The sequence below is a fragment of the Erithacus rubecula genome (assembly GCF_903797595.1).
Source record: "Erithacus rubecula genome assembly, chromosome: 4".
NCBI lineage: Eukaryota > Metazoa > Chordata > Aves > Passeriformes > Muscicapidae > Erithacus > Erithacus rubecula.
The window spans coordinates 30,246,832-30,274,460 of record NC_136686.1 but is presented as its reverse complement, the minus strand read 5'-3'; the positions used below and the strand labels follow the sequence as shown (position 1 = coordinate 30,274,460).

The window sequence follows — 27,629 nt, the reverse complement described above, 5'->3', positions numbered from 1 at the left end:
CGCCAAGTGCTGCAGCACCCTGCTCTGCACTGACATGAGAGACCTTGGGTGTGCGATGTGACCCTGGCAGGGTGACCCTTCTCTGGGGCTCCTTGTGGGGGGACAGCAGAGCCCAGCCTGTGCCATGTGGGAACTGCACCCCCCACCCTGCCCCTGTCTTGACTTGGAGGCTGGGTGGGTTCTCAGAGACATTCATGCTTGGGATGTGTCTTCTTCAGCACATGGAGGCAGAGAAGGATTGTCATGGCAACTATTCTCAAGTATTTCTCCAGTGTTTTTCAATCTTATTCATTTTTTCTTGTATCCCTGGTGTTTAATTTAAGGTCTTTCCTAATTGGAATCCAAAAAACCAATTGAAGCAAATTCTCTGATTAGACAAAAAGTTCGGACACCTTCCCACACAACTTGTGAAGTAAAAGATCAACAGAATTGAATGTTGCTGTGAGTAAGAGGAGATCTGAAATTTGAAATGCATTGTTCCTAGACAAACGAAATAAATGAAGCCTTCTACTTAAAGCAAAGCATTGAAATAAAAGATAGTGTACTGCATGACAGTTTTGGGCACTCCCTTGCTTCCAGGCTGTTTAATCACTGATTGTAGACTTTCTCAATCTTCTTTATGATTCAGCTTTGTGAAAGAAAATCTTTCCAAATCAACATGTGCTGGCTCATTGAAGTATCTTTCATGAAATGTAGTATAATTTAGTCTTGGTACTTTGAGGGGGATGGTTACTGCAGTGGTGTTTCTTTGGGGTAACCATGCCTCTCATTTTCCAGTGCCTTGCTTCCACTTTACGTGTGCTTTGGCTGGGATAGAGTTAGTTTTCTTCATAGTGGGGCTTTGGATTTGTGCTGAAAACAGTATTGATAATACAGGGATGTTTTTGCTGTTTCTGAGCAGTACTTACACAGACCCAAGACCTTTTCTGCTTCTTGTTTCAAGTAGGTCAGGAGTGCACAAGAAGCTGGGAGGGGACAGAGCTGGGGCAGCTGACCCCAGCTGATATTCCATTCCATATGGTGCCACACAGCACACAAAGTGGGGGAAGAAGGGAGAGGGATGTTCAGAGTGGTGTCATTTTTCTTGTTGAGGAACTGTTCCATGTGATGGGGCCCTGGTGTCCTGGGGATGGGTGAGACTCCTGCCTTCCCATGGCAAGCGGTGAATTAATTCCTTGGTTTGCTTTGTTTGCATAAGGGGCTTTTGCTTTACCCATTAAACTGTTTCTATCTCAACCCACGAGTTCTCTCACTTTCATTCCTCTGCTTCTGCTCCCCATCCCAGCAGGGTGGGTGAGACAGGGAGCAGCTGTGTGATGCTCCTCTGCTGGCTGGGCTAAAACCATGCACACTTGCACACCCATAGCCATGTGAGAAACCCAGGCTGGAGGGAAAGAAGAAACCCTGTGGAGGTGTAGGAAGGGGAAGGTTGATGCCTTGGTTGTGCTGTCTCAGGGGAGGGCACTGTGAGGGTGGGCTGGTGGTGTCTTTGGTGTCCTTTTGCCTTGGAGGATGTGGCAGGGAGGCTGACAAACCCCTTTCAGTAGGGCTTATGCCTTGGTGGCTGCAGCACAGTGAATCACAGAGAGGAACCAGAGATTCCTCCCAGCTTCTCCAGCCCTGCCTTGAGACAGACAAATCTCCCTGCAGCAGGGCACAGGGAACAAAAATCTCTCTGGAACTTCCCCGTCTGACTCTCCTCCCGCTGTGTTGCCATCTGCTTTGCACAAGATTCTGGTGTACGCCTTTGTGGAAAGCAATGCTCTTCCTCTGAGGACATCTTTGGCACTGCTTCCCTGGAGGGGTGAAATCCCGAAGCATAAAGTGCAGCTGAGACTGTTCTGAGTACTCCTCCCTGTCTCAAGGCAGGGAGGGGAACAGAAATGAAATGAATTTTATGAGATACTGTGTCTTGGGAACCTGGTGTAAAACACCCTCCAGTTGGAAACCTGCCCAGCTGATTTCAAAACGATGAAAGCAGTCCTGCAGGTTTAGATCCAAATGGGGTAACAGGGCCTGGAGCAAACAGAGGTGGAGAAAATGGGTGCAGTTTCAGGCACCCAGGGCACCCAGGTGTGGTTTTGTTGCTCCCCAAACCACATTTTATATTTGTTAGTCTGCCAGTGTGTGACCCCATGTAGCTTCATGCCCCATCCCTCCCATCTCCCCAGGCATGGCAGTGGCACTGCTCTCAGGTGAGGTGGGCACTGCCCTGTTCCCCACTTTTCCTCTCAGGTGCAGGTGTGCTTTGTATCAGGTTCTAGGTGGCTGCACAGGACGTCTCTCTGAATCCAGGAATGAAGGCCAGATCCTGAGCCAGCAGTGTCGTTTGGCTGGAGACAGCTCTCCACAGAGCTGGTTTGTTAACAGGCAACAGGAGTTCATCTATTTTTCATCATGATGATGCTATTTCTGAATAAGAGAGAAAAATGCAGGCTTATTTCTGAAGCATATGATTTAGGTTTTGGCCTTTAAATCTTGTTTATTTTGAATGGAAGCCCAGAATGCACATAAAATTGCAGATACAGACAAGGATTTTTGTTTCACCTTTCAAGTTACTCCCACTCCTGATGCTAAGGCAGTAGCATTTGAAAAGGCTCTGGATGTTTTCCCTTTCCTTGGAAAGAAACAAATGAAAATAACAATCCTGAAGCAATACTGGAGCCACCTGCTTCCAGATAACTCTGCTGAAAGCAGCAAGGTACAACCAGGCACACCAGGGAGACAAGGAAAATATCCTGGGAACTGCCATCCTGACAGAGAGTTTCCCTGTGACTGCAGCTCCTGCTCCTGAGACATGTGGCAAGGGGATGAATAAGAGCTCCCCAGACAGTCCTGATGTGAAGGTAAGCACAGTTGTTTCCTGAAATGTTTGATCCCATAATCCACAACTCCATTTATCATAAACAGCCTTTCAAATTGCTGTGACAAACTCTTCTGGACTGAATCCAGCTCCTGAATTATGAGAAGCTAAAAATGTTGTCTATTCCCATGGCTATAGACAGAGAGATGCTACTCAGCAACAAATGCACCACCAAGTGCCTTAAAAATAGCCCCTGTGGAATTATTCAGTGTTTGGGACTTGTCATTTCATCGGGGTAAAAATGGATTCATTTTGGCACAAAATATGCATAATATGTATCCACAGCTTTATAAATAGCATTTATAAAATTATGTGTATAATTTTATCTTAAATTGATGCTGAGCAAAGAGACAAAACAATCAACAAGAACTTAATACAAGTTTGTTTTTAGATAATTTTAAGACTTTTGTCTTAGAAATGCAGGGGTCAAAAGAGACCTTCTTTCCTTCACATCTCCTTCCTTTCTTTAAGACAGCTTTAGGGAAAAAACTTGAAATTGCTGCCAATTGTGATAAATGTGATAGCTGTAAGCCAAAGAAGAAGCCTGGCCCAAAGTTGTCACCCCACACAAATTAATTCCATGGCTTTAGCTATTCTGGTTTTCAAAATGTAGGCCTTTCCATCTCTTGGGGTTCCAGGTTTTGCAAGTGGAGTCACAAAAATTCAGTTGGTGAGATGGTCCTCTAAGGAATAACTGGGTCAATATCTGGAACATAACTTGAATTGACTTTTAGAGGAGCATTTGGGGACCATGCTCTCTGTCTTCCTCTCATGTTATTTTGCTTCCTTTCATCTCACTGCCCTTGCAGTACTCATGTAGGACTGATGTGTTGGTACTGGTGGTGGGGAGGATAAAGTCTCATTGGAGGGTCCTGGGCATCTTTCCTTTTCCACTGTTATGGGCTGTGCTGGATGGGAGCAGGTATGAATATGAAGGCTTTGCTGCTCCCCTGCTGCAGGCTTTCCTGCCCACCCTGCACCCTGCAGAGCCTGGCTGCAGGCTCAGTGTCCTTCTTGTCTCTACAGGTGCTCAGTAATAACCTGCAGCAGTCTAAACCCTAGGAAAGGGTGGGAGATAGGGCTGGTAAACCAATATCCCGGAAAAAACATTTTGCAAAAATTGAGAGAAGAGAATAAAACAGACTTCCCAGAACAGTGCAATGGCACAAGACAGCAGCTTCACCTGAAAGAGATCCTTCAAATTTTAATGCTTTTCCTTAGAAATCAGCATTTAAAAAACCTTTTAAATGAAGTGCATATTTTTTATTTGAAAAAACCTCTTAGAATACTACATTTTTAATAAAGGGTTTTAAAATATGATTTCACAAAAGTCAGTAATGTTTTCTGCTTTCTTCTTACCATTTTACTGAAATTATTAAATAGTTTCTAGGGCAACTTACCAATAGCATTAGGGTTCACTTTTCTGTTTCTTGAGGGGTCAGGGAGGTCTTCATCAGAGAAATCAAGGGAAAGAAAAAAATGTCAGAACTGTGCTTTGATGTTTTCCCACTTCTTGCTGAAGCAAAAAAAATTGCCTGTTAATGTGATAAAAAGGAGTGAGGCTAGCTGGAGATTTATGCCCTCCTGGAGACATAGTGTGTCAGCTCTCCTCCAAGTTCTCTCATGCTATTTCCATGGCAACTCCATATAATGATAACTCCCACAGATTTTCTCCTTTTATCTGTTATTTTGGTCCCAGATAGTGATGGAGTTGAGGCATACATTTCTTTCACACCATTTGATGCCCATCGACAACCAAAGTAAATAATGTCCTCATTCTTCAGGTCTTTAGAAAGCACAGTTAGTTCACAGCCCTTTCAGGAATTCACCTGCAGAGCTGGATGGAGCTGAGGCAGGAAAAGCAGTGCTACAGATGCTCAGAGGAAGCTGCAAATGATGAATGCTCACTGTCAGCACAACGTGACAGGATTACATTCCACTCCTGCTTTTCTCCTCCCCTTGCCCAGGGCAACAGATGGGCCAAGGAGGAGGCCATGGTGTGGTGGCAGGGTGGATGGCTTGGGTGCAGGGAGCTGCATCTCAGCTGCTCTGCCCAGGGAAACAGGAGGTCATTCTGCCTGAATGGGAGATGCTCCCATTCCCCCTGATGTCTGCTCATGATTGCAAATCTGGGCCAGCTCATGAGACAAGGATTGGGAGCTTCAGCCAGGCATAGCTGCAGCCAGAAAAACTCTTGACCCAGTGCCACTAACCCATGACTTCCTCCCTCTTATGAAAGCTCTGCAGCAAAATGCTGCTGCCTGATTTTACACTGCAGAAGTGGCAGGCATGCAGCTTATTCTGGGAGACTGGACTTGCTTCATCTTGCTGGTAGGGCAGGACAGGAGAAATATTAGTGCTGGAGTGGAGGGTCCACAGAGATCCTGGAGTCCAGCTGCCAGTGGGGGCTGAACTGAGCTTCTGTGCTTGGTTTGCAGTTGAGTGCCAGGGACAACAGGACAGTTTGAATGTGAAGACCTACACCAAACATCCCCTTACTTGGTGCCCTGAGAGCATCCAGGTGTTTTGACCCTCCTCATTTCTTCCTTCCATTTAAGCAGATGAGCAATGCTGGGTGAGAGGACATCCTCCTCCAGGAAGGGATCTTAAATCTTATACTTGATAACTATGTCCCTTCTGAGGAAGGCTGCTGCTCAGAAGAGCTGTCCTACCTCTGTCCTGTAAACCAGATGTTGGTGGGAGCATTTCTCCATTACAGGGAGGGGAAGGAGGGCACAGTATCAGAGTCATACAGGTTGAAAAAGACCTCCAAGATCATCAAGTCCAGCCTTTGATTGAATGTCACTATACCCACTAAGCCTTATAATTAAATTCCATCTCTACTTGTTTCTTGTGAACCTTCCAGGCATGGTGACTCCATCACTTGCTGTAGTTTGAGTCCTTGCCTGGAAGCAGCCCAGGTTTGACTCTCTTTTCTGAATGACATAGAATAATTCACCTGGGTGTGTGGGTGAGCAATCACCTAGGCATGGTGAAAATTTGGCCTTCACCTTTTGCCCTGAATGTAGGAAGTATTATTTCCCCATCGTGATACATGATGGAAGAATAAACCTGTGGAATTCGGAAGGACTCTGAGCAACTTGAAAGATGTATCAAAAACAAGACAGCAGAATTTCTGAGTAGAAGATCTAAGGTCACCAGTGCAAATTGGTTACCAGACCTTGCCCATGTGTATTGTGATGATCCCATCAAACACAAACAATTCTCCATTCCCCAGAGTAGGACTGAGGTTGAGACAGTAGGGTTAAACACAGTAACAAATCTCTGTTAAGAGGGAGGCACAAAGACATGTTTTTAAAATCCTTATATTTTTCCAAGTCCATGGGGATTTTTTTTATTTGTTAGGATTATGCTAAGGCACATATACCCATAAAAATGATTCCTTACGTACTTAGACCTATAGATGTCTCTAAGGTGAGAACTAAAGTCTAAGAAACTTTTGCCGTTGATTGTACCTGTAAGAATTTTACTTTTTTTCCCAATGTTCTCACTTCAAATGTATCATCATACTTCTATTAATTTCAGTGTGAGCATTGTATACACAGCTGGAGGCAGAGCATGCCCCAAAAGCTGACTACATTTGAAGACTGCACTGTTAAAGAGAAATCGGGTGAGACACTGGCAAGGGTTTTCATCTCTGGGATCCTTTAAAGGAGCATGCAGCTTCTTTCAGCATTTCCCCATTCATTCCACAAAGCTGATTCCAATTTTAGAGAGTATTGGCAGACAATAAAGACAAATTATATATATATTATAAAAAAGGCAAAATTCATAATGAAACTTGCAGACAGAGGACTTTCCCCTCCTCCCACCCCACTTGTCCGAGGATTTGGAAAAAGCACTTGTAGCCAGAACCAGGGCTGGATACCTGGGTAAACCTGGCTTTAGAACTACTGCTGTCGGATGAAAAACGTGATCAGCGCAAGAAACGAGCTGCAGGTCTGGTGTGAACTGGCTGGAAGGCTCCGGGCGGGTAGAAGGGCGGTGTTGTGTCTCGGTGCGCTCCGGGGATGCACGTGGGATGCAGGGCCGCAGTGCCCCCGCCTGGCTGCCGAGCATCCCCTGGCACAGCCAAACGCGCACGGCTGCACATGCCGGGTCCTCGGTGCCTTAAGGTTGAGCTTTCCGATTTTCCAGGTTCTGTACTGCATTATCATGTAACTCTGAACTTCATACAAAGTGTTAGCAAGTTCTCTTCACAGTTTAATTAGACAAAACAATCCTTTTCCAGGCTGAGAACTAAGGACACCGTTGCAGCTTCAGGCTCAAAAAGTGCAAACGGCAGCAAATTGAGGAGAGCAATCTGGGAGGATAGAACTTCATAACCTGGAGCTGCTATTGGACAATTTACCCCAATATGTAAATGCACCAAAACTTATAAAAGTGTGAAAATTCGTGACCAGACATGCATCTTGGGTGGAACCACAGCCAGGCTCTTGTACTGCCCAAGGTGTGTCCTTTGAAGCCTTTTAATAAATATCTACTTTATTCCTTTACCACTGTCTAGCTTCTGTTCCAGGGGGCCTCTCAAGGAATCATCCTTACACAGGACAGGTTTTTGCTTGGCTTTCAGAGAGTTCACTAAAGCACAGAGCCAATGTCCTCCTAGGACAGGAGCAGGGTAGCAGAGAGGGGGACAGTGGCACTGCAATGCTGCCAAAACTGAGCAGACAGCTCTCAGGTCATTTGAAGCAGAACTACAACTATCCCACAGTCCTTCCATCAGCCTGTGCTTGGGAGAATTGAGCATACCTTGGCTCAGCACACACGTCCTTGCATCAGTGAATCCATCTGCTTGTGAGCTGACTTGTGCTTGAGAACTGGGCATTTAATCTTGGCTCTGTCGATGTCTCATCTCAAATCACTTGCTGATTTTGACCTAAAAGTCTGGATGTAGCAAAGGAGAGCCACAACACTCTGTACATAGTAGTGATGGTGAGGAGGAGAAAGGATAAAGACCTGATTCTTCTTTGTGTAATAGCTTTGTCCATGCTGTTAGCAGATTCCATAGGCTTTGACAGTGGGGGTCTCCTGGCTTTCTGGCTGGCATAGTCCCACCTAGGCAAGCCCAGAAGCTGGCCTCCATTTGGGAGGCTGCAAAGAATGGGGAGCAGGCCTGGTGACCCCTACTCTGCCTGGACAGTCAAGAAACATGCCCAGCTGCTGCCCACCTCAGCAATTGCCTATCCCTCACAGCCTTGTGAAGTACACACCTTGTGAATATGCAGTGCAGGATCTGGGGGCTGACTGCCCTTCCTTGACCACAGACACCTCATCAAAGATGGGCAGCAGCCTCTCCAGGCAACCATTTCTCTCTAGCATCTGAAGTGCAGACAGTCAGGAAGAGCCTAGTTGAAATCAAGCAATGCCTAAAATAAAATTAGTTCAGAGGCAAGCTTTTTGTGCTGCTGTATAAAACAAGCAGAACGTCACAGTGGACAAACTCTATTTTAATCTGGAAAGTTATAGATGCTTGGGTTTTAAAATTTTTTTTTTGTTTTATTTTTTTTTTTGGGGGGGAGGGTGTTATTGGAACATGCTGAGTCAAAGAAATTATTTCATGGTGATGAAAAATTGCAAATTTTACCAAAGTTCAATGTAAGGCCATGAAATACATTGTTGTTGCTGTTGTTGTTGTTGATGATGATAATAATAATGTCAGTATTAAGAGTTTTAATGCCAAAGCCGTGCTGAAACACGGGTTTTTCTCCCTGGGCAGGTTGTTGCCGGAGCCGAGCGCGTTTCCCAGCGCAGCACCAGCCGCTCTCCGCGGGGCAACGGCGCCTCCCGGCGGCCACTGGCGGAATTGCCCCTCTCCCTCTCCCTCTCCCTCTCCCTCTCCCTCTCCCTCTCCCTCTCCCTCTCCCTCTCCCTCTCCCTCTCCCTCTCCCTCTCCCTCTCCCTCTCCCTCTCCCTCTCCCTCTCCCTCTCCCTCTCCCTCTCCCTCTCCCTCTCCCTCTCTCCTCTCCCCTCTCCCCTCTCCCTCTCTCTCCCCCCTCTCACAGGAACAGTCTGTTTTTTGGGTTATAGGGGCGCCCTGGGATGATCAAGTGACACTGAGCAGCGCCTCGGTGCCTCACTTCCGAGATTCAGGCTTGATTGTTCTGTCTGGCAAAAGCAGTAAAGAGGTGATTTGCAGGAAAACATAGTTTCTTACAGCATTGAGCAAGGAGCAGTACCAGAGGATATTGAGGTCCTTTTCTGTCCATGATTAGAGATCTCATCAAAAATTCTCAGCATTTCTCTATACTCAAGCATTTGATCCTCACTACAGATACTTTTGAGAGAGAAACAGCAGACAGTGACATATGCTGGAGACACAGCATTCTATTTCAGCTCTTGACTAATTAGTTAGAGAACAAGATGCCCATTTTGTAAGCCACAGCCTTTGCTTTCTCCTCAGATACACCTGTTACCAGTCTGAGGAATCGCTCAGCCAGGCAGAGCCCTGGCTGTCTCTGGAGACAGATACAGATAAAGTCAGCCTGGTCAGACAGGAGGGCAGCTCCTGCTCCATGCCTGGCACTTCAGAAAGTCTTTTGCTGAAAATGGCACTCACATCTAGCAGAGAGCTTCACTCGTCACCATAGCAAAAGCAAAGCAAACACCAGTTTCCCTAGAAACTGCATGTGGCAGAGCATGTTGACTTTAAGGGAGGGAAAGAATCCTAAATAGGAAAGTACTGGGTGCAGAAGGGTGAGTGTGCTGCAGGTAGAAAGAGGAGACAAGACATGTCCCAGGCCAAAGGAACCGAGGTGGCAGCAGAGACTCTGGTGGCCACGGTCCATCACTGCTCAGTGAGTCCCGTGGCTGGGTGCCCCAGAGTGCACAGCTCCACTGGGTGCAGCTGCTCACCAGCTCCAGCCTGGCTGCAGTGACACAGACCAGGTGGTACCCAAGGGATGGGCTTGCTGCTGCTGAGGCACACCTCCACTTTGCATTCAGAGCCCCAGAAAGCAGGCAAATTTGAGCAGGGGCACTTGGTTTCCTTCTACAGGGCTTCCTCCTAGGAGAGGCAGCTGCCACTGCAGCCCTCAGCTCAGTGGCCTTGGGTGCTTTTCTGGCTCCTGTCCTCCCTCCTCACACAGGTAAGCTCAGGACTGTTCAGACTCTTCTATTTATAACAACACAAGCTCCCCCAGGGCAAAGGGAGTAACTGAAGCTGGGGAAAATGAGTCTGAAGAAGGCACTGTCCAGTGATGCACATTTATAGTAATGTACACCAACAACATACCAGGCTGTCTGAGTAAGGGTGAAGTCAGCAAGGTGACAGAGTTGCTTATCTCCTTTTCTTTAGTGCTCAGGAGGGTCAATCTGTAGTCCTGTATTCAGTTTGGGTCTCTCACTGCTACAGAGCTTCATCAAGGGGAACAAGTCTGGCAGGGGAGCTACTGAGACTGTGGGGAACTGCTTGGACCATGTTACCAGGGGGGAAAGACTGAGGGACCTGCTTAGTCATCAGAGGAAAGGCTAAGGGGGATCCAGGTGCTCTTGTTTATTAACTAAATGGGTGCTATAGAGAAGATGGGACCAGACCTCTCCCAGAGGTGCACAGTGAAGGGATGAAGGGATGCAAGAAGGGAAATTCTGATTAGACATAAGTTTAAAACAAATCCCAAGGAGAGCAGTCAGACACCAGCATAAGGACCCCAAAAAGCTGGAGACATTCAAAGCTTACCTCAAACTGGTCTTTGAGATGAGCTTTGTTCAGGGCAGAAGCTGGGCTGGACCTTTCCAGAAGTCCCATCTGACCAAAACCTTTGAGTGACTGCAGTACAGCTAAACCTACTAAAATGTAGGAAAGAGCTGGAAACAAGGAAGAACTCTGTGCCTTCTCAGAACCACCAGCTACCTTCATATTCCATCAGCTTACACTTTAAAGGGAGCAGAATATTCTGCTTGGGGCAGAATAAATCAAGAGACATCCTATGTATTACTCACACATGACTTTCACACTGGCAGCTTTTAGATCTCATGTTTGTCTTTAAGAAACTGCAAAATCAGTCCCTCCCTGGGGAGTGTGTGTGGAGTGTAGGTTGAAATGTAGGGTGAGTTGAATGCTGTCTCTTATTCCTGAGTGTTGTTGCCCTCTAGGTGCTGCTCACAGGCTGCAGTGCAGCTGCCAGGATGGCTGAAGGAAACTGCTCCCAGCTGTTCACTTTACCAGGAAAATGGGAGGCATTTCTCCTCTTGAGCTACCTCTGCTTCTGGTCCATCATCTGGTGTGATGAGAAACACTGAAGCCTACTGTGTAAGGTTTGTATGGGAGAAGGTGACTGCTGTAATTGAGCACTGGACACACCACCTGTCCTGTCAGCCCTGCTGTGAGACAGTCAGTCTCCTCTGGCAAAGGAGCAACATGCACACTTGGACGAAAAGATGCCACATCCTAGTTGTGACCCTGTGATTCTGTTCCTTGGGGAACAGATCTGATTGTAGTGATTACCTGGCTCTGTGAGCCTGGAGAAAGTGGCCCCAGCTGAGAAAGAGGGACTCATGACCCCTGTGCCACAGCAAGAGCTACAGGACTTGAAGGAAGAGGGTGAATCCCTCTCTAAAGTCTTGTTCAGGGAGGGTGGCACTGGCACCAGCTGCCAGAAGGGGCAGGGAGCATTTGGGAGATGACCCCAGCAAGGTTCCTCCCCATTCCAAGCTGTGTCACCACTGACCTGGGTCTGTGCCCCAAGGGTTTATTGCACCCTCCACGTTCACTCCTGGCCAGGCACGTGGAGCCCTACAGCCCTGGCAAGGCCATGGGATGGTGACCCTGAAGGTCCTGGGACCAAACAGTGTTTTTGTCCCTCTTTGCTTTTTTTTCCCATGACACCCCTGACCTGAAGTTCAGCGGTTTATCCCGCCTCCTGATAATCCTGGCTGCTTTCATAATCCAGGTGTGCTGTGTGCCAGCCCTTCTCTGGTCTCCTTAAAAAGGGAGGGGAGGGACTGGAAACCAGAGGGCCCTGAAGGCAGAGCACCTGCAACCTCCACCAAGGGAGTCCTGTGCAGGAGGGAGGGTAGGGATGAGCCTTACTAGGTTTACAGTGAGCAGAAAAAACTGCTGTTTCAGAAAAAACAGCACTAGGATCCTGCCTCCTCAACTCACTTGCTCCTTCTGGGTCCAGTCTGTCTGGCCCCACCAGTTTAGGATTTCCCTGGGATCTGTGTGTGACTAAGTGGCCAGCTGGTTTGGTTTAGGCTCAATTATAAGGAGAGAGGAAACTGCTGCTTTTCCAAAAGTCTCTCCCGAGGTGTGAGAAGCCTGCAGCACAGCAGCACCCCTTACCCAGCAGTGCCAAGTTCCACATAAATTCATGTTTATTTTGGCATTTAAATGAGCTCTCACACAAAGCTGCTTTAATATCAAACAAGTGCAAAATAACCCTGGGCAGATTAGTATTTGTATAATGACAGAGGTTTAAAAAAATTACTCTAAAAGGCACTCTAAAACCATGGAAAGAGATTTTCATTCTCTGCCAAGCAGCACACACAGTAACAACCAAATAATCAAGAAAATCACCATGCCCTGATTCAATGGGAGTGCAAATGATGTTTCTCATCCCTCCTAGTTCTGCTGCCTCTGGGGGCCAAGGCACATTGGGAGGTGCTTTCTGGTCTGTGGCAGTTAGTGGAGGAGTTGGTTAAGTGTCTGGGATATGGAAAACATATGGTAAAAGCACACTTCACCCCTATTTCTCCTGTTAGCCTGCTCCTTTGCTCACCAGATTCCACTGAAGCAGAGCAGCTGGCTCTCAACACATTTTTTTAATCATCCTAGGACTTACTACAGTTATCAATGACACCGCATCTGCTTGAAAAGCTAATTTCTTGAAATTTAGCTGCTGTTTCAAGCATATCCCTCCTACCTTCAGTCTGCAAATCAACAAGTTGCATCACAGCTTCACAAACCCTTTTCCCAGCCTGCTCTCCAATGTCATATTGGCATCCTTGAGTTTTCTCCCTCATCCTCCATGTCACACCTGTGGACTGTGCAGGTGGAAGAGAAAAGAGGAGGGATGGCTAGCATCATTTCCACATCAAAATTACTAGGAAAAGGCAGGTTATCCTGTGATACATTTCAAAATCAATCCCCAGGAGGGATCTTTCTCATGCCAAGGGATTCTGAAGCCTCAGATGTCCTTGTGCTGCCCTTCAGTGCTGGTAGGCAGAGTGGGGAAGACCCAGGCAGCCTGATTCTAGACAGCACTGTGCCTGAGGAAGGGGTTTACTTGCCAAGAGCATAAGGGTATGTGGTAGCATAACACACCATGTAGTATCTCATGGGACAGCACCCTCTAAAAGGGAAATCATAACCTCAGGTTTAAAAATTATCATCATCTTCAGTGATAAGATTTTCTTGTGGCTTAGATCTGTATTTCCTCATTTCTTAAGCACTCCTAACATTGAATCAACTTTATTCAAGAAAAGTAGCATGAAGAAGCTACTAACCCTTCTTCTGCACCCTCAAACAGCTGATCTTTGGTCCACAACAGCATCAAAGAAGCATCTCTGCCATTTTTCCTTATGTGCAACCTCCCAGGTGGCCCACCTCAACCCATGGAGAGCTATTGCTACCACCCCACCAGCCATCACAGGGATCACATTCCCAAGGAAGAACACCAGTTTCTCATACTCAGGCTCTTTGGGTTTTTATTAATTAAACAGTCCATATACAAAGTCCTAAATAAATATACAGCTGTGTCAGATGCCAGTGTACCACACACACCCACTTGGAGAGCTCTCTGTAGTTTATATGAAATCCCTTGGAAAGCTACTTATCAAATGCAAGGCAGGTTACAGAATGATTCAACTCTGCAGACTCATTGCTCATCACCAGGGTGCAGACCACACCCCATACACACACACACACACACACACACATACACTTTTGCTCACTCATACCTGGGAAGAAGGCTGTCTGCCCTCTGTAACCTGGCTGCTTGGGAAATGTTTGTGTTAATACCAGACACACTCAGGAAGAGGCCAAGATTCAGGGTTCACACGATTATATCCCACCAGGGTATTGCAAGGAGCCACATGGAAGAGGCTTTGTCTTTGGAGATCCACAGCCTGGAGTGGCCAGGGTGGGGAGGGAGAGTTTGTAGGGGAGCAGGCACCTTGGGGAGCTCAGCTGGGGCACATGGTTAAGAATCAGAACTGGAAAGGAAACTGTTAGAACATGAATTTGAACAGGTGTCAGGGTAAATTGGTGTAGATGGTTTTATGTCTTTAAGTTTTCTCCCCCATCTCCAGCATGGTCCCTAGATGATGAGGAAGGTGCTGGGGGCAAATGTGAAGATGAAAAAAGGAATGCTCTTCCTCTCTGTCTCTTCTCCACTGATCTCTGGAAGACAGCCAGGGAGGGCTGGGAATGGGCACACAATACATAAAAATGTCCTCAGTAGTACCTGAGATGTCTTCATGGGTGGGCAGGAGGAAGGAATGTGTAGGGCTGATGCTCCTGGTCCTTCCTCTTCTCCCATCAGCTGAGGGGTGCAGGCACCCCCATGAGCTGATTAAAGCAGGTCCTGTCTGGGGCAAAGCCAGTCACAGACCCAGCTGATGCTCTTCCTGCTTCTCCAGCATTCCTGCTGAAAATAGGCCAGGATGCTCTTCCATCAGACAGAGAAGCTCCATTCCATGGAGACAGAGTGAGCAGGGACAGGATGGCCAGGGCTGTGTCTGAAAGCTATGTCTGAAGAATAACAGGGAGCTACAAAGATGCCTGTGTGTGGGAAAGAGGATCCCTCTCCATTTTTGCTGGTGTGGGTTGACTCTTGTGCAGGATCATCTCACTTGTCACCACGTGGCCCATTCCCCATGCCTCTGCTGAGGGGCACTTAGTCTCTGCTGACTGTGGAGCTGCTACATGGGGCTTTTCCCACCAGTGTAGTCATGGTATGGGCTTGTGCGGGCCTTGGGGCGAGGGATGGAGAAATCATTCTGGGGTTCAATGGCCTGGAAAGGAAGCACACAAGTCTTTACCTCTGCAAACTGGACACAAGTAATAAAACAAGGCTTATAAAGAAAACAAAGGAAAGAAGGGAGAAACAGAGCTGAAGGTTTCCTGAGAATGTGACCAATAAGGCTGTGGAAGAGGATCCTGGCAGAACAAATTAGTGATGGAGACATGACAGCAGAGGACATGTGGGAACTTGATGTGAGCTACTGGACCTGGCTAGGCTGTGGTCTGAAGGAGGACTGGTGAATGGACAGGTGAACATGCAGACTGCCTGCTCTGGATCTACACTGCAACTTCCAGTGTCTGCTGGTGGGAATACATTAGGACATGGGCTGAGGAAATAAGCACACTCACAAGAGGAAAGGGCACAGTCTACTGTGGGAATCATGCTCTAAGAGAGGACTTCTTATGTGGTACCAAATCCTGAAGTATTGAAAACCACAACCTCTTTACCTTGGGCCCCTCTTGCCTTCCCATGTCCCTGGAGCTCTTTCTTTCCTCCCAGCCAGGCACCTCCACAAACATGGCACAGAATCACTTGGTTCCATGGGCTTGCCTTCACAGAGCCTGTGCTAGGTCCATCTGCCTTTGCCCCTTCTCCTTCCCTTCCTTCCAGCACCTGACCAATAGCCCATAGCCTGCATGTGGTAAAAGGGGTGATGGTGCCATGAACTTACCTTCATCTGAAAGTGAGAAGCATATGGGGAGTAGTCAGGGTTTCCTGTGTCACAAGACAAAAGCAGGGGAAAGTTAGTGTATTAGCATTACACAGTAGCTTGGAAATACCACATCAAGGGAGACTCAGAGGGCCTGTGGCTACATAAGAAGCTGCTTTTAGACTGATTTAACTGCAATGTGCAGGCAGGAATGGGCTAAAATCCATAGGTGGAGGGCATCAAGTATTTCCTTCTGGAAACAGGAATGAATGGTATTGCAAATAACAGGACACAGGTGGCCTTGGAGTTTAGACACCTCCTGTTGCCTCACAATTACTGTCACTACCACCAGCCAAATCCCTCCCACTTGTATGCAAAAGACCCCCTTCACAGTATTCCCTGGGAGAGCACAGCCCTTCTTGGCTATTCTTTCACAAACCTGGGGGTCTGACTCCAGGTGACAAACATGACCAATAGCAAATCCACAGCCAGAGGAATCACATCTCTTACCCACAGGTTTAGGAAACCTCAAATGATAGAACATTTTGCTTTGTCCAAGTAGGCAGCATACAGAAAAGCAAGACCTCCTTGACCTTTTTCATATGGAAAAGGAAGACCTCCTTGACTGCTTTTTGGATGACGGATTCATTCTTCCATGGATATGATCAGAACTGAAATAACCAACCTCCAAGTATAACCTAGATATGTATCAGCTCTTCAGGCCTCACTAAGAGACAAAAAAACCCCACCTGATTTTTAACATGGACTTCCCAAGAATAGCAGGGTCAGAGAGTTATATTTCAGCCCTGACATGCAACAAGTCTCCTACTCTGTCACTCCTCCTATACATCTTTAGCTTTTGCATTGGTCCTAATTAATTTCCCTCATGTCTGGAGATTAATTTTCACGTGCATTTCCAAAGTATCATCAGTCTGAATCTTTTTTTTTTAGCCTCTAATTTATCTATCATCTTCCAATCTTTTCTTGTACGTCTCCCACCTCTTTTAGGTGATGAGTGGTGCTTGTGTGCTTAGGGCTAGGGGGACAGTAGAGTCATTCACTTCACCATACCTTGCACAATTTCATCTTGGGTGTAGGCACGGTTGTCCACTCCAGTTGCCTGCTTTATGAACTTGGGCTGGCAGAAGTCATTTTCTGGAGGGTAGTCCTCTAGCTTCAGAGGAGCAGTGAGGAAACAAATTTCGGGGACAATATACATTATCAGGAAAATCCAGCCATTGGACACTAGAGCAATGGCCACAACAGGATCATCCCACATTTCTTTGCCTAAATCCGTGTTGCCTTTTATGAGCATAGTGATCCACACTACCCAAATGGCAATGGAGAACAGGACAGTGACAAAGATGTGTGCCCCATGCCTCTTCCATCTTTTGTATGGCCCACAGAATGTGAACATGGAAACCAAGAAGGTCAGAGCCATCAGGAAGAGCACGTAGATCAGAAGCATGACAAAGTCCTTGTTGGCATCCTCCCGAGTCATATTCAGGAATGTTTCTCTCTGGTTTACAAACATGGTGACTAAATACTCGATGCTGATCACAACTTGTACCAGGGCAAATGAAACAAGTAAGAGCAGCAGCACCCGCCAGGAGAAGGGCTTTCTTCCTCTCACCAGTTTGTTGAGGTTGCAGGCATGGGTGAGGAGGCACGAGAAGCAGAGAGCAAAGAGGACTCCAAATAGGAAGAAGCGAGTGGGACGAGTCCTGTTGTTGGGTTTAATGATGAAGGCAAAAGTGAGACCAAAAACGCCGAGTGTGCCTAAAAGAAAGAAGAAATAGACGGAGATCATGTGCCTCTTGCTGTTGTCTTGCACTTTGCAGATTAGGAAGAAGAGCGAGCAGATGAGGAAAATGGTGATGAGGATGCCTGCTGCAGCCAGGGACTCCAGGACAATGCCCCAGGCCTTCTCCGTGTCACACAGCAGGTAGTAGTCAGCACCAATGCTGCCGCAGCCTAGGGGCGGTGGTGACGTTGTCATCCTCTCGAATTCCTGAACACGCTCCCCAAAGCTGTAGAAAAAGAGAAAGCACAGGCTGTCAAGACAATCATTGGGGCACCATCAGCAGTGGGGAAGGAGAGGCAGGACAGACTTCCAACCCCACCTTGCTGGGCACAGTGCTAAGGACATGGGGCAATGGGAGCAGAGTCATCTCATGGTTTGGCACTGGCTCTCCATCAAGGGCAAGCCAAGCCCCTCTGGAGGAGGTAATTCACCTTGCATGTTCCTCTGCACTGTGCCTGATATTGTGCAATGTTCTAGGAGTGTGGGGAGCAGGGAGAAGGTGAGTGCTGCAGCAAGCATTGCTTGATGCCCTGCAGAGACTGAGTTGCCTTGTCACTTCTGTGACACAAGAGCAGCTGTTAGTCACAACACAGTTTATGATCTTCTGGTTAGTTCAAACAAAATCAGTAGCTTGTACCAGGGAGATTCAGAGATGAACAATGCAGAACAAAAAACTTGTTTTCTTTTACATTCATTTTCCCCCTTTTGCATTCTCTGAGACACTTTTGGCTTTGGACGAGTGTTATGAAAGAAGGGGGAACTTTAACACCTTTTACCTTGCAGATTACCTACCCCTATGCTTCCAGCATAGCCCTTCTCACCCCAAATTCAACAGCAAATACAGGTCACCAACCACTAGCCCTAAACTCACATTTCTCCCTCTTCACAGCAGTGTAGCAATTAGGAGTGTCTCAAAGTCTCCTCCTCAAGATACTGCCTTGCACTGACTCAAAGCCTGACATGTCAGAGCCAATGCTGTCACTGTGTGAGAAGCAACCACCAAGTCACTGGTGGAGTCCACAAGCACACGATGTCAAGGTCTCTAACACATTCCTGCTGTCTCATCACAAGGATTTCAGTGCTGTCTGAGCAAGCCTGTCTCCCAGGGAATAAGAGAGCTAAAGTGAGCTGTTCAGAGGAATTAAGTTCCCTGCTTTCTTGGGAGCTTGAAGCACATGCAGAAACCACAGCATGGAGGCCTTTGGCACATCATGGCCCATTATGCAGGCACCCAGGGAGTTTAGACCCTAGGGGACAGGTACTGATTTCTAAATACTAAATTCCTCAGTTAGGCTTGAGTCTCTAAATCTATCAAAAGAGGAGTTTAGATACAATATCACAATGAAACATGAGCAAACCTGTCCTTAATGGTGACCCACACTGGAGAACCAGGGGCTAATAGAAAAAGAAAAAATTAACCTTGCAAAATTTAGACTTTAGTGCTTACTATGCCACTTGCCTTGGTTTTCCCACTCCAGAACAACATACTGCATTTATGAAACTGGTTCTCAAACCCTTCCAGCAGATTTTAGTGAGTGCAGATTGTGTTTTTAATAAATGGCAATCTAGCCAAGGGATGAACAAAGGGTGAAAATATCACTGACTCACTCTCAACCTCAGATAGGCTTCAATGGACTTGCATATAACTGAATTGGGAAAATATTTTTCCAGCTTCTAACCTCACTATGTAAAAGATGTGCAGCTCTTCATAAGGCTGCACATAAATGCAAATTATTCAAATAGGCAGGAACTTTGGACTCACACGGAAAGAACGGATTAAGTGGAAACACATGGAGGAGTGGAGTGGAGATTTATGATCTCTCGCACAGATAGCTGGGTTATCTGGACAATTATGAGTAATAAATAGTGAACCTTTCTGAAAATCTAGAGAGAAGATGCTAAACTTTTATCCGCGGACGTTTAGAGTTGATTAGATTAGTTTATCTGTTGACAGCTCCGGCAGATACGGGCTGGTGCTCGCTGCTGAGGCACGTGGAGAGCCCAGAGCACCAGCGTGAGTGACCTCAGGACAGCACACCCATGGCTCCGGGTCCTGACCAGAGCAACAAACAGCATGGAAATAACCTTCCTGACCTGGGAACCGGGCCACCTGCAACCACTTTTACTGCCTTCTCTTTTTCCCAGGGTAGATGGCCTGTGAGGAATTAGGAGTCTCTACCCCATCCCTGGGTGAGTGCTGCTCACCCAGCACCCACAACAGTGCCTGGGAATTCCAAGGGGCTCTGCAATCTGTGCGAGGAGCCTTCTCCCTCCACCCTCCTTCCCCATTGATGTTTGTACGTAAAACACACCGTTCACCCACAAATTCCAAATAGTTTCCCGGCTGCAGCTGGCAGTCCCACCTCAGAGCCAAGCACGGCGGCACCCTCAGCTCACCCCAGGGCCCGCACAGCCACCCGCCCCAGCCGCAGCAGGCAGGCCCACCCCGCACCCATTGTCCTGATTACCTTCCTGGCTCCACCTGGCGAAGGCAGCAGGGAGGCTCCGTCTAGGAGAGGCACTTTTCCAGCTCAGCAGTGTCCCGGCCCACAGCAGCTCCGCGCCCGCCGCTGCCGGCAGCTTTAACAGCGTGAGGGTGAGGAGGTGGGGCCGAGCACGCCTATTCCAGTTCCACCGCCTCGCCTCTCCTCTCCCACAGGACCCGGCCGTGAAAATTGGGCTCCGGTGCCAGGAAATGAAGTAAGGGCTCCTGACGTCAGCGGGGCACTCAGCCCTGCGCTGGGGTGGGGATGGAGCCCGGGGCAGCCCCAGTGCTGCCCGCCTGATAAGGCGCTGCTGCCCGCCGGCTCCGGCACCCGTGGGTGGCACCGCCGCTATGAATAGCAGCGCGTCCCTCCCTGCGCCCAGCCTTTGTCTCCTTGCCCGCTTTCTGGCCAGATAAACTGCTCCTAAAGAGGCGATGGGAGGCTGTGGTGTGGGAACGGGCCCGGGGAGAGTGTCCAGCCCGGATCCAGAGTTGGTTTGTGTTCCCGGGGCTCTCAGCAGGTCTGTGTGTAGGACACGCTGCTCCGCTTGTCCCTTCCAGCTGCGCCAGCGAAAACTGCTTTCCTGGGAAGGGCAGCTGGGCTTTCCTCGTGTCTGCTCACACCAGCCTTGCTCTGCCCCCGAGCACTGAGTCACTTTGTCCAAATTGCTGGCCCAAATGGTTAATGAACAAAGGCAATGACAAATTCCCCCTTGCTCTACATTTTATGCTTCTGGCCAGACACACCTATCAGCACAGCACCGTCTAAATCCTCAAGTATATCCAATGCGTTCATGACTTCATTTGTTATTTTAAATGTTACTCACTGGGAGTATTTCATTATCCTGATTAAGGAATTGACATCAAGGCCTATCCACATGAAGCACTCACAATCCCTACACACAGCCCTAAAACTAAAAATCCCTCTCGCCTCACAAAGTTTGTGCTCCTTCCCAAAAACAGGTGGGGGTAGAGCAGCTGCACATGCCTGTGCTGAGGTCTAAGTCCCCACAGGTGTTTCATCTGCTTGTTAAATTTGTTTGTTTGTTTTTGGGCTTTTGACTTATTTCTGGGTGCTGATCCTTTTTGAATCTCACACGTGGAGATTGCCACAAAACTCGTATGAGAGTCCTCTCTTCCACACCCCTCAGAAGTACATGAGGACCTACAGGGAGGGGTGGCTCATCCAGTGAAAGGCAACACTCAGTGGAGTCACTGTGAGATGGGCCATGCTGAGCCCTAAGACAGTTCTTCATGTCCTTCCTATTTTTATTTCAGTGCAAAATCCTGAGGTTTCTTAAGAAAACACATACTAGGTTTCTCTCCATGAAATTAATCTAAACCTTAAAGCAGGTCCTGGGCTTAGTGAACCAGCCAAGAAGGAGGCAGTTATGAAAAATGAGAAGAGAAAATAAGTAGTGATGGAGGAGAGCTTAGCACCACCTCAGTGGGACCTAATTTGTCTTAGAAAAGCATCCCAAGAAGCTTTCAAAGGTCACTGGTCACTGCCAGCCAATTTGCATCTTGTCAAAGCACATTATGGACTGCCAACTACTTCCCTGCATTTACACAGACACACAAAACCTCATGGAATAGACCATGTCAAATTTTATCAGGGGAAAAAAAGAAAAGATAAAAGTAACACAGGCATTTTTCAGAATGCCTGAGAAATCCATGAGAGTCAGTCATCAAACATAACCTGTACTTTCAAAAGGCTAATGGGGCTGCATTTAAAAACAATCCCAAGCGATTTAGGAGCCTGAGGGCAGCTGACTCACTGTAGTGTGAGACATGGTGTCCATGACTGTGCCAGGGAGGTTGGGGAGACACCACTGGTCTACTTGTGCCAGTAAAAATGGCACAGTGATCACACCAGAAAGGTGAGATGTGCTTGCAGGAGCACATGAATTTCCCATACCTCCTCTATCAGATCTGGCAGTCCTGTGAAGATGTTTCTGATACCCTTAGGCATCTCAAATCACCTTTGTAAGAACAAATGGACTGAGTGCTCAATCTCCCTGGCTATTTCAGAGCTGAGATGCCCATCTTATATGCAGATTCTTAGTCCACTGTAAGGACTTAATTCTGGTACACCAGCATAGGTAAATAGTTAATTGAAGGTACTGTAGCTCTGTTGCCTGTTATTCAGTGAACACCATAGGGATGGCATATAAGATAGAAGAGCTGTGGAAATCAATACTTCTGGAGCATTAGTTCATGCTAAATAACACAGAAAATACCAAATGACCCTAGGCAGCAGTGTATGGGCAATCAAATTGACTCCTAGGTGTCTAAAGAGCAGACTTCTTCAATGGAGGCAGTCATGTGGATTCCCTTTACATTTGGTGGAAAGGGCTATTTCCAGGGTAGTTGCAGTTGTTCTGCTTCAAGGCAAACCAAATCACACCTTAGAATGACCTATTTCTTTCCAAGAGAGATGGAGACAAGAGAATGATACAGATCTTTACACTTGACAGCTGAATTGCATAGCAAATCTCCAAAATAATTTAAACACAATCCAGCAGCAAAATGCTGGCAATGTTGGAAGTTCCTTTAGGTGGGAGGCTGTTGATAGCAAAACTGCTTGCTTTGGCCATATTGCAGCCCTGGGCAAGCAAGCTGGCTGCTGGCAGTGGGCAGGATAGTGACTGTTGACAAGGAGAGTCAGGGACAGCAGCAGGGTCTGACCCCTTTGGGCATCAGGCACCCACAACTCCCAGTTCTAGGCAGCAGGATGAGGGCTGGGCTCTCCCTCTGAGTCAGCTCTGCTCCCTGCCCCTTCTTGCTGCTGGCATTGCCTGGCTCTGCTCCCCCATGTGGGGTGGGAGTGCCCAGTGCTGCCCAGTGCCCTGGGCCAGCCCTTCTCCTCTGGCTTAGTGTCCCAGCAAACGGCAGAATGCTGCAGCCCCCTCAGCTCAGCCAGGCACGGGGGAGGAAGCAGGTCTGGGAGGTGCAGGGACTGAGATAGCATCTTTTATTAAGACAAGTAATAAGGCAAGCAGATGCCTGGGGAGAGATGGTGCATGGCGCTCTGGAATGTGTCTAAATAACATGTTTATGTTTGACTGGCGATATTGGCTGCATTGTGAATGGGCTTGTGACATTCCTTCTGCTTAGCTACCTGTGCACAACAGATAGCTTAATAACATAAGAACAGCCTTGCTCCCTGAAAAACATCCCCCTGCCAGTGCTTATCACAGTCATCCTGAGCTAACATTACAGCAAGCTCCACCCCATCCTGCTCCATCCGTTTTCTTCAGCTTTAAATCAGTTCAGGTATAAACATTATGACACTCTTGGAAAGAGCCTGGCACAGAGATGATGGGTCTTCAGCCAGCCAGTTCAGGGCACCATTGCCTTAGACAGCAGACAAAACAAGGGAGAGGGTGTCATTTCTGGAAAGGGACATGTGGGATCTTTTCATATTGGACTTTCTCCTGGGTGTCCTGTCCTTGAATCCCTCATGTTCTGGCTTTGAAAACATGTATCCAAGGATTACCAAAAACTCTAAGACTCAAAAGATTGAATAGTTTTCCTTTGGAAATGAAGAGTGTTGCACCAAAAAGTAAATATTATCTAAAATAATGCAAAAGAAACACATTCTGGTGTCCTTCAGAGCCTTTATTTCTCTCTGCAGCTATCAGTGCTTCCAAAATGCATGCTGTGCTCCCTGCCATTTTCAGTCTCAGGAAAAATATAAACATTTCTGGTATGTATCAATGCTTTGCTTTCTGAGCTGAGTGCTGCCTCCTCTCAGAAGAGGAAGTTCCCTTCTTTAAATGAGCTGGTTTTGGCCAACACCTTTCTTTTCCTGGCTCCCAAATGCCCTAATTCCTGGTACAGGACTTTCATTTACTAGGAAAAGGAGAGATTTTGTCAAGAAAAGGACAAGGGGACATATTAAAATATTGAAATCAATGTTTTTTGAGTATATCCTATAAATAGAAACTTTCAAACTTGTGAATTCACTGCTACAGCATTCCTAATTGGTGAGAAGACCTTGCTTATGGAAATGGACTGCCTGGTCCTCTGCTAGGAGCATGATGCTCTGCAATGCTGCAAACAGGATCACTTCTGCATGCAATCCCAGGGGTGAACAGCCTGATACCTGGAAACACAGGGGCAGGGGGTGGCTCCTGGAGTACCTGATGAACCTGTGCTGAGTTCCTGCCTTGGACTTGCTCCTGTGCCAGGGGACAGGTATCACAGTCTCTCATACTCCATAAGTGTGGAAGCTGGAGGAAAAATGGGCAGAAATAAGGGGGGAACAGCTGAAACTGTGACTGTGATCAGTTTGGCTAGGAAGGGCCTTTTCATAGAACAAAACTGGTGCTTTTTAAGGCTGTGAACATGTTCAAAAAATTAATTAATCACCTCTTTTAGGATTTTCAACAATGTGCTGATAAACATTTCACTCATGACAACTGAGCCATTCCTCTAGATGTAGTTTCCTGGAGGTTTCCTGTGCCATTCACTTATCAGTTCAGCAAAGAATGCTCCAGCCCTCCTTTATGACATTAACCTCATCTGCTTTTATGCTGATGCATTCCCAAAGCAGCCAGTTGCCCTGATATGGATGACTGGGTATTGTATATATACAACAGACATTTTAGCAAAGTAACTCTCAGTAAACAAGGGATCTGAAAACATACCCCTAGAAAGGAAGACAGGCCAGGGAAGATCCAGGAGGATCTTTATTTGCTCTCTCCTGGAAAGACTGACTCCAGGGCTGGGGTAATGATTTAGGAGAGAAGGATGTCTGGCTGCATCTTTAGCTAGTGGGACATGACAGAGAGACTCTCAGCAAAGCAGTCCAGGAGGAGTCAGCCTTTGCTTTCCTTGTTTGTTCCCAGTCCTGGTTTCAGTACCCTTGTGTGGCCACTAATGTTGCTCCTTTTGTCATTCTTTGCCCACTGTGTCTGAAGTATTTCCCCTTTTCCCTCCTTGTCCACTCCACATGGTGAGATGTGGGGTTGCAAAAACTGGCTGAGATTCTCTCTGGGAGAGGATCAGGCTCCATCTTTCCTGGGTGGCTGTTGGCAGTAGAGATTCTGAGATAGCCACCCTGCCCTGGGATCTGATTTCTCCTGCCAGCAGTGTCTTGGGTAAGAGGCTCTGCAGGAGACTGCTTCTATGCAAGAAACATTCCTGGGAATCAGGCTGCACACAAAAACAATCCTGCTCAATGATACAGAAAATTCTTCTTTACTGCTTCTGGATCAAACACCATCACAATAGCACAAAGAAAAGCTAAGATCTCACATAAATCACTCCTCCCTTTTAGTTTTCATCAGAAAAGGAAAAAAAAAAAAACCCCAAAACATTGATAGATTTTGGATTATTTTTTATCAACAAGCTTCTTCATGCAAGTACAGATCTGTGTCCCCATGCAGCCAACATAAAAGCTGGCATAAACTCAATACTGTCTCTCCTGGATAAATTATCCAAAATACAGTTGTGTTTACATGTTTAATCAGACATATCTGGTTGGGCTTGAAGATTTTTTCTGACCTTATTGATTCTATTAAATGTCTACATACAAATCTGCTACTGACTGCAGAACCACAGCTGGGAAGAAGCCAGCCGTTGTGGTCAGTGTGTGTAGACTAACCTTTAACCAATGCTATGATTTTCCTTGACAGAAATGAGCATCAGGGGAAAAAAAAATATAAAGAACACTTGTAAGATAAGGTCAAGTAGTTGAATTCACAACCTATTGATCCCAAATATTTTCTTACAGTTTAGAGCAGGTGCCCAGGGCAGGCAGTTCTTGTTCTCTGTATGTCACAAATCCCGGTGTCACCTCCTGGAGCTGGAGAGTGCTGAGGAGCCATGTAGAGAAGCACCATGGGAATCTCAGTCAGGCTTCAGGAAAATGTGAGCAAAGAACATGATAATACACAATGCTCTGGTGCTAGCCCTACTGAAGGATGTCTTGCTGCAGTCCTGGGAGAAAGAGTCTCTTCTGTGCAGTTTCTGCTGGGTTGGCAGCACAGCTCAGGCAGACAGAGCTGGGGACTCCATCTGCCTGCTCTGCTCTGCTCCACAGACACAGCCATCTCCCAGGAGCCATGGGCATTCCAGTCTGTGAGGGGATTTGAGGGGAGATGGTTTATCTTCCTGTGGGTTAGAGCTGGAGACTGTTAGAAGTGCCAGGCCAGTGCTTACCTAGCAGAAATTCCAGTGAGTAATAGTTACCAAACTAAATATAAATGACTTATAAAGCCAACGCCTCACTTCTGCTTGATTGTTCACCCAAGATAAAGTTTGTTGCTTGGCCCTGATTATAGATGACCATAAAACTCCATAAGAAAAGATATCTTCCAGGGTCACTCAAGGACCCACTCAGATGTCAGCATCCATCAAGGGAATACTAGCTTGATCCATGCTGAAATCCTTCCCCAGCCCAGTGTGTGTGTGCCAAAAAGACCACCATAGGCTTGCAAATGCTCAGAGATGAGACAGAGGAAAAGCAGGATGTGTGCTTTATCAGGCTAGGGCTAGAGCCATGTTTTCAGCATACCCAAAATGCCTTTTCATTCAAATCCTGAGGGCTCCCCTCCCCTGTGGCAACCCAGGAGCCTGGGGAAACACTTGGTTTCTGGCACAGGTGGATGGTATGCCCTGGAAGCCTGGACATCTCATGCACTGATGGCAGTGGGTTCCATCACTGCTGGGGGAGCCCAGATGATTGCTTAGGACACTCATCCTGGGTGGAGGATGGAGCTGGCTGGGCAACAGAGCTCAGTATCATCTATTTAAAAGGCCAGTAGATTTCTAGGCACCCTCTTTTCACTTGGCACAAGATTATGGATGCAGGTCTCCTTCCACTGCTTCCTCCATCCTGGTGTGCATTGAGGTGAGTGTGTTGCTCTTCCAGCTTCGAGGACAACACAGGCACATAAGCATCCCTGCATACTGCCTCACTGGAGCCCCAGGACTGCATTTCAGCTCTTTACTCCTCCCAGATAACCCTTTTCTTAAATTATTCTCTACATGCAGTGTTTGCCAGAAGTGACCAGTTGTTGCATCAGTGTTAAGGTCCCTCAAATTCCCCTTCACCCTACTTGCTAATCACAGCAGATGCTTTATGAAATCTCCAAGTCCCAGGTATCACCAGAGACACTGAGCTCCCTAAGGGACATACCAACCTCATGGGTGTGTTTCAGAGGCCTGATAGCATTCCTGTTGGCCTCTGTAAAAGGATGCCTCTTTCTGCAGTTTCTGCCTAATTTCAGCAGGCACATACACACACCCCTCTGTCAGCCACACCCAGCCTTGCACTGCCTGCCACACTTTTGCCTCTGGGCAATGTCCACTAAACCTAAATAAAAATGCAGGGCTTGCAGGTGTGAGGGTGCTGTTGGTGGAAGTGGTAGCTAGGGGAGGGAAGAGCAAGAGAAGGCAATGACAAGTTAGGAATGGAAGAGGGAGTAAGACAGGTTGAGAAAGAACAGGTGATTGCAAGCCAGGAGCATCACTGGAAATGGTTTTCCATAGAAAATTCACAGCAGGATATGTAGCATATCTATTCCTCTGCAATAGGTCTTTGCTTTGTGAACCAGACCCAAAAGATGTGCCCTCTTTAAGTGCCATCTTGTTCAGTGGCTCAGTTTTTTAAAGATGGAGCACTTCAGGCCATAGATTTGAATCCTAGCCAGACAGATTAAGTACTTGAGAACTGAAGCAGAGGCCTAATGGAATCTATTTAATTATTCTCCTTTTAAATCTTTCACGATAGAGTGAAAATCTCAAAGGGAAAGTTAAAATGCAGTCTGTGCATAAAATTCCTACTATAATTGTTTTAAGTTTTCTGCAAAGAAAAAAGAATCCCTCAAATA

At 47.1% G+C, this 27,629-nt stretch overlaps 1 protein-coding gene across 2 annotated transcripts; it reads right to left on the bottom strand.

The window, feature by feature from the left end:
• Positions 1–13,514: 13,514 nt before the first annotated feature.
• Positions 13,515–20,780, bottom strand: LOC306801656 (retinoic acid-induced protein 3-like). Of its 2 annotated transcripts, none has more exons than XM_079304888.1 (4): positions 19,772–20,780; positions 16,571–17,529; positions 15,521–15,564; positions 13,515–14,839 (listed from the first exon to the last, which is right to left on the bottom strand). In XM_079304888.1, the coding sequence occupies exons 2-4, from the start codon at positions 17,496–17,498 to the stop codon at positions 14,747–14,749; spliced, it is 1,065 nt and encodes a 354-aa protein (XP_079161014.1). In that variant the 5' UTR covers positions 17,499–17,529; positions 19,772–20,780; the 3' UTR covers positions 13,515–14,746. The 2 variants fall into 2 exon arrangements, with proteins under 2 accessions (XP_079161014.1, XP_079161015.1); XM_079304889.1 differs by having other exon boundaries at positions 19,786–19,898.
• Between the last annotated feature and the right edge of the window lie 6,849 nt (positions 20,781–27,629).

Bases quoted from the DNA above. Each gene is read 5' to 3' on its own strand.
- LOC306801656 (XM_079304888.1), bottom strand. From the start codon at position 17,498: ATGACAACGTCACCACCGCCCCTAGGCTGCGGCAGCATTGGTGCTGAC. The intron at 15,565-16,570 runs GTATGGTGAAGT...CTTGTGACACAG, and splicing joins CCAAGATGAAATTGTGCAAG to GAAACCCTGACTACTCCCCA. The intron at 14,840-15,520 runs GTAAGTTCATGG...CTTCCTTTCCAG, and splicing joins CTTCTCACTTTCAGATGAAG to GCCATTGAACCCCAGAATGA.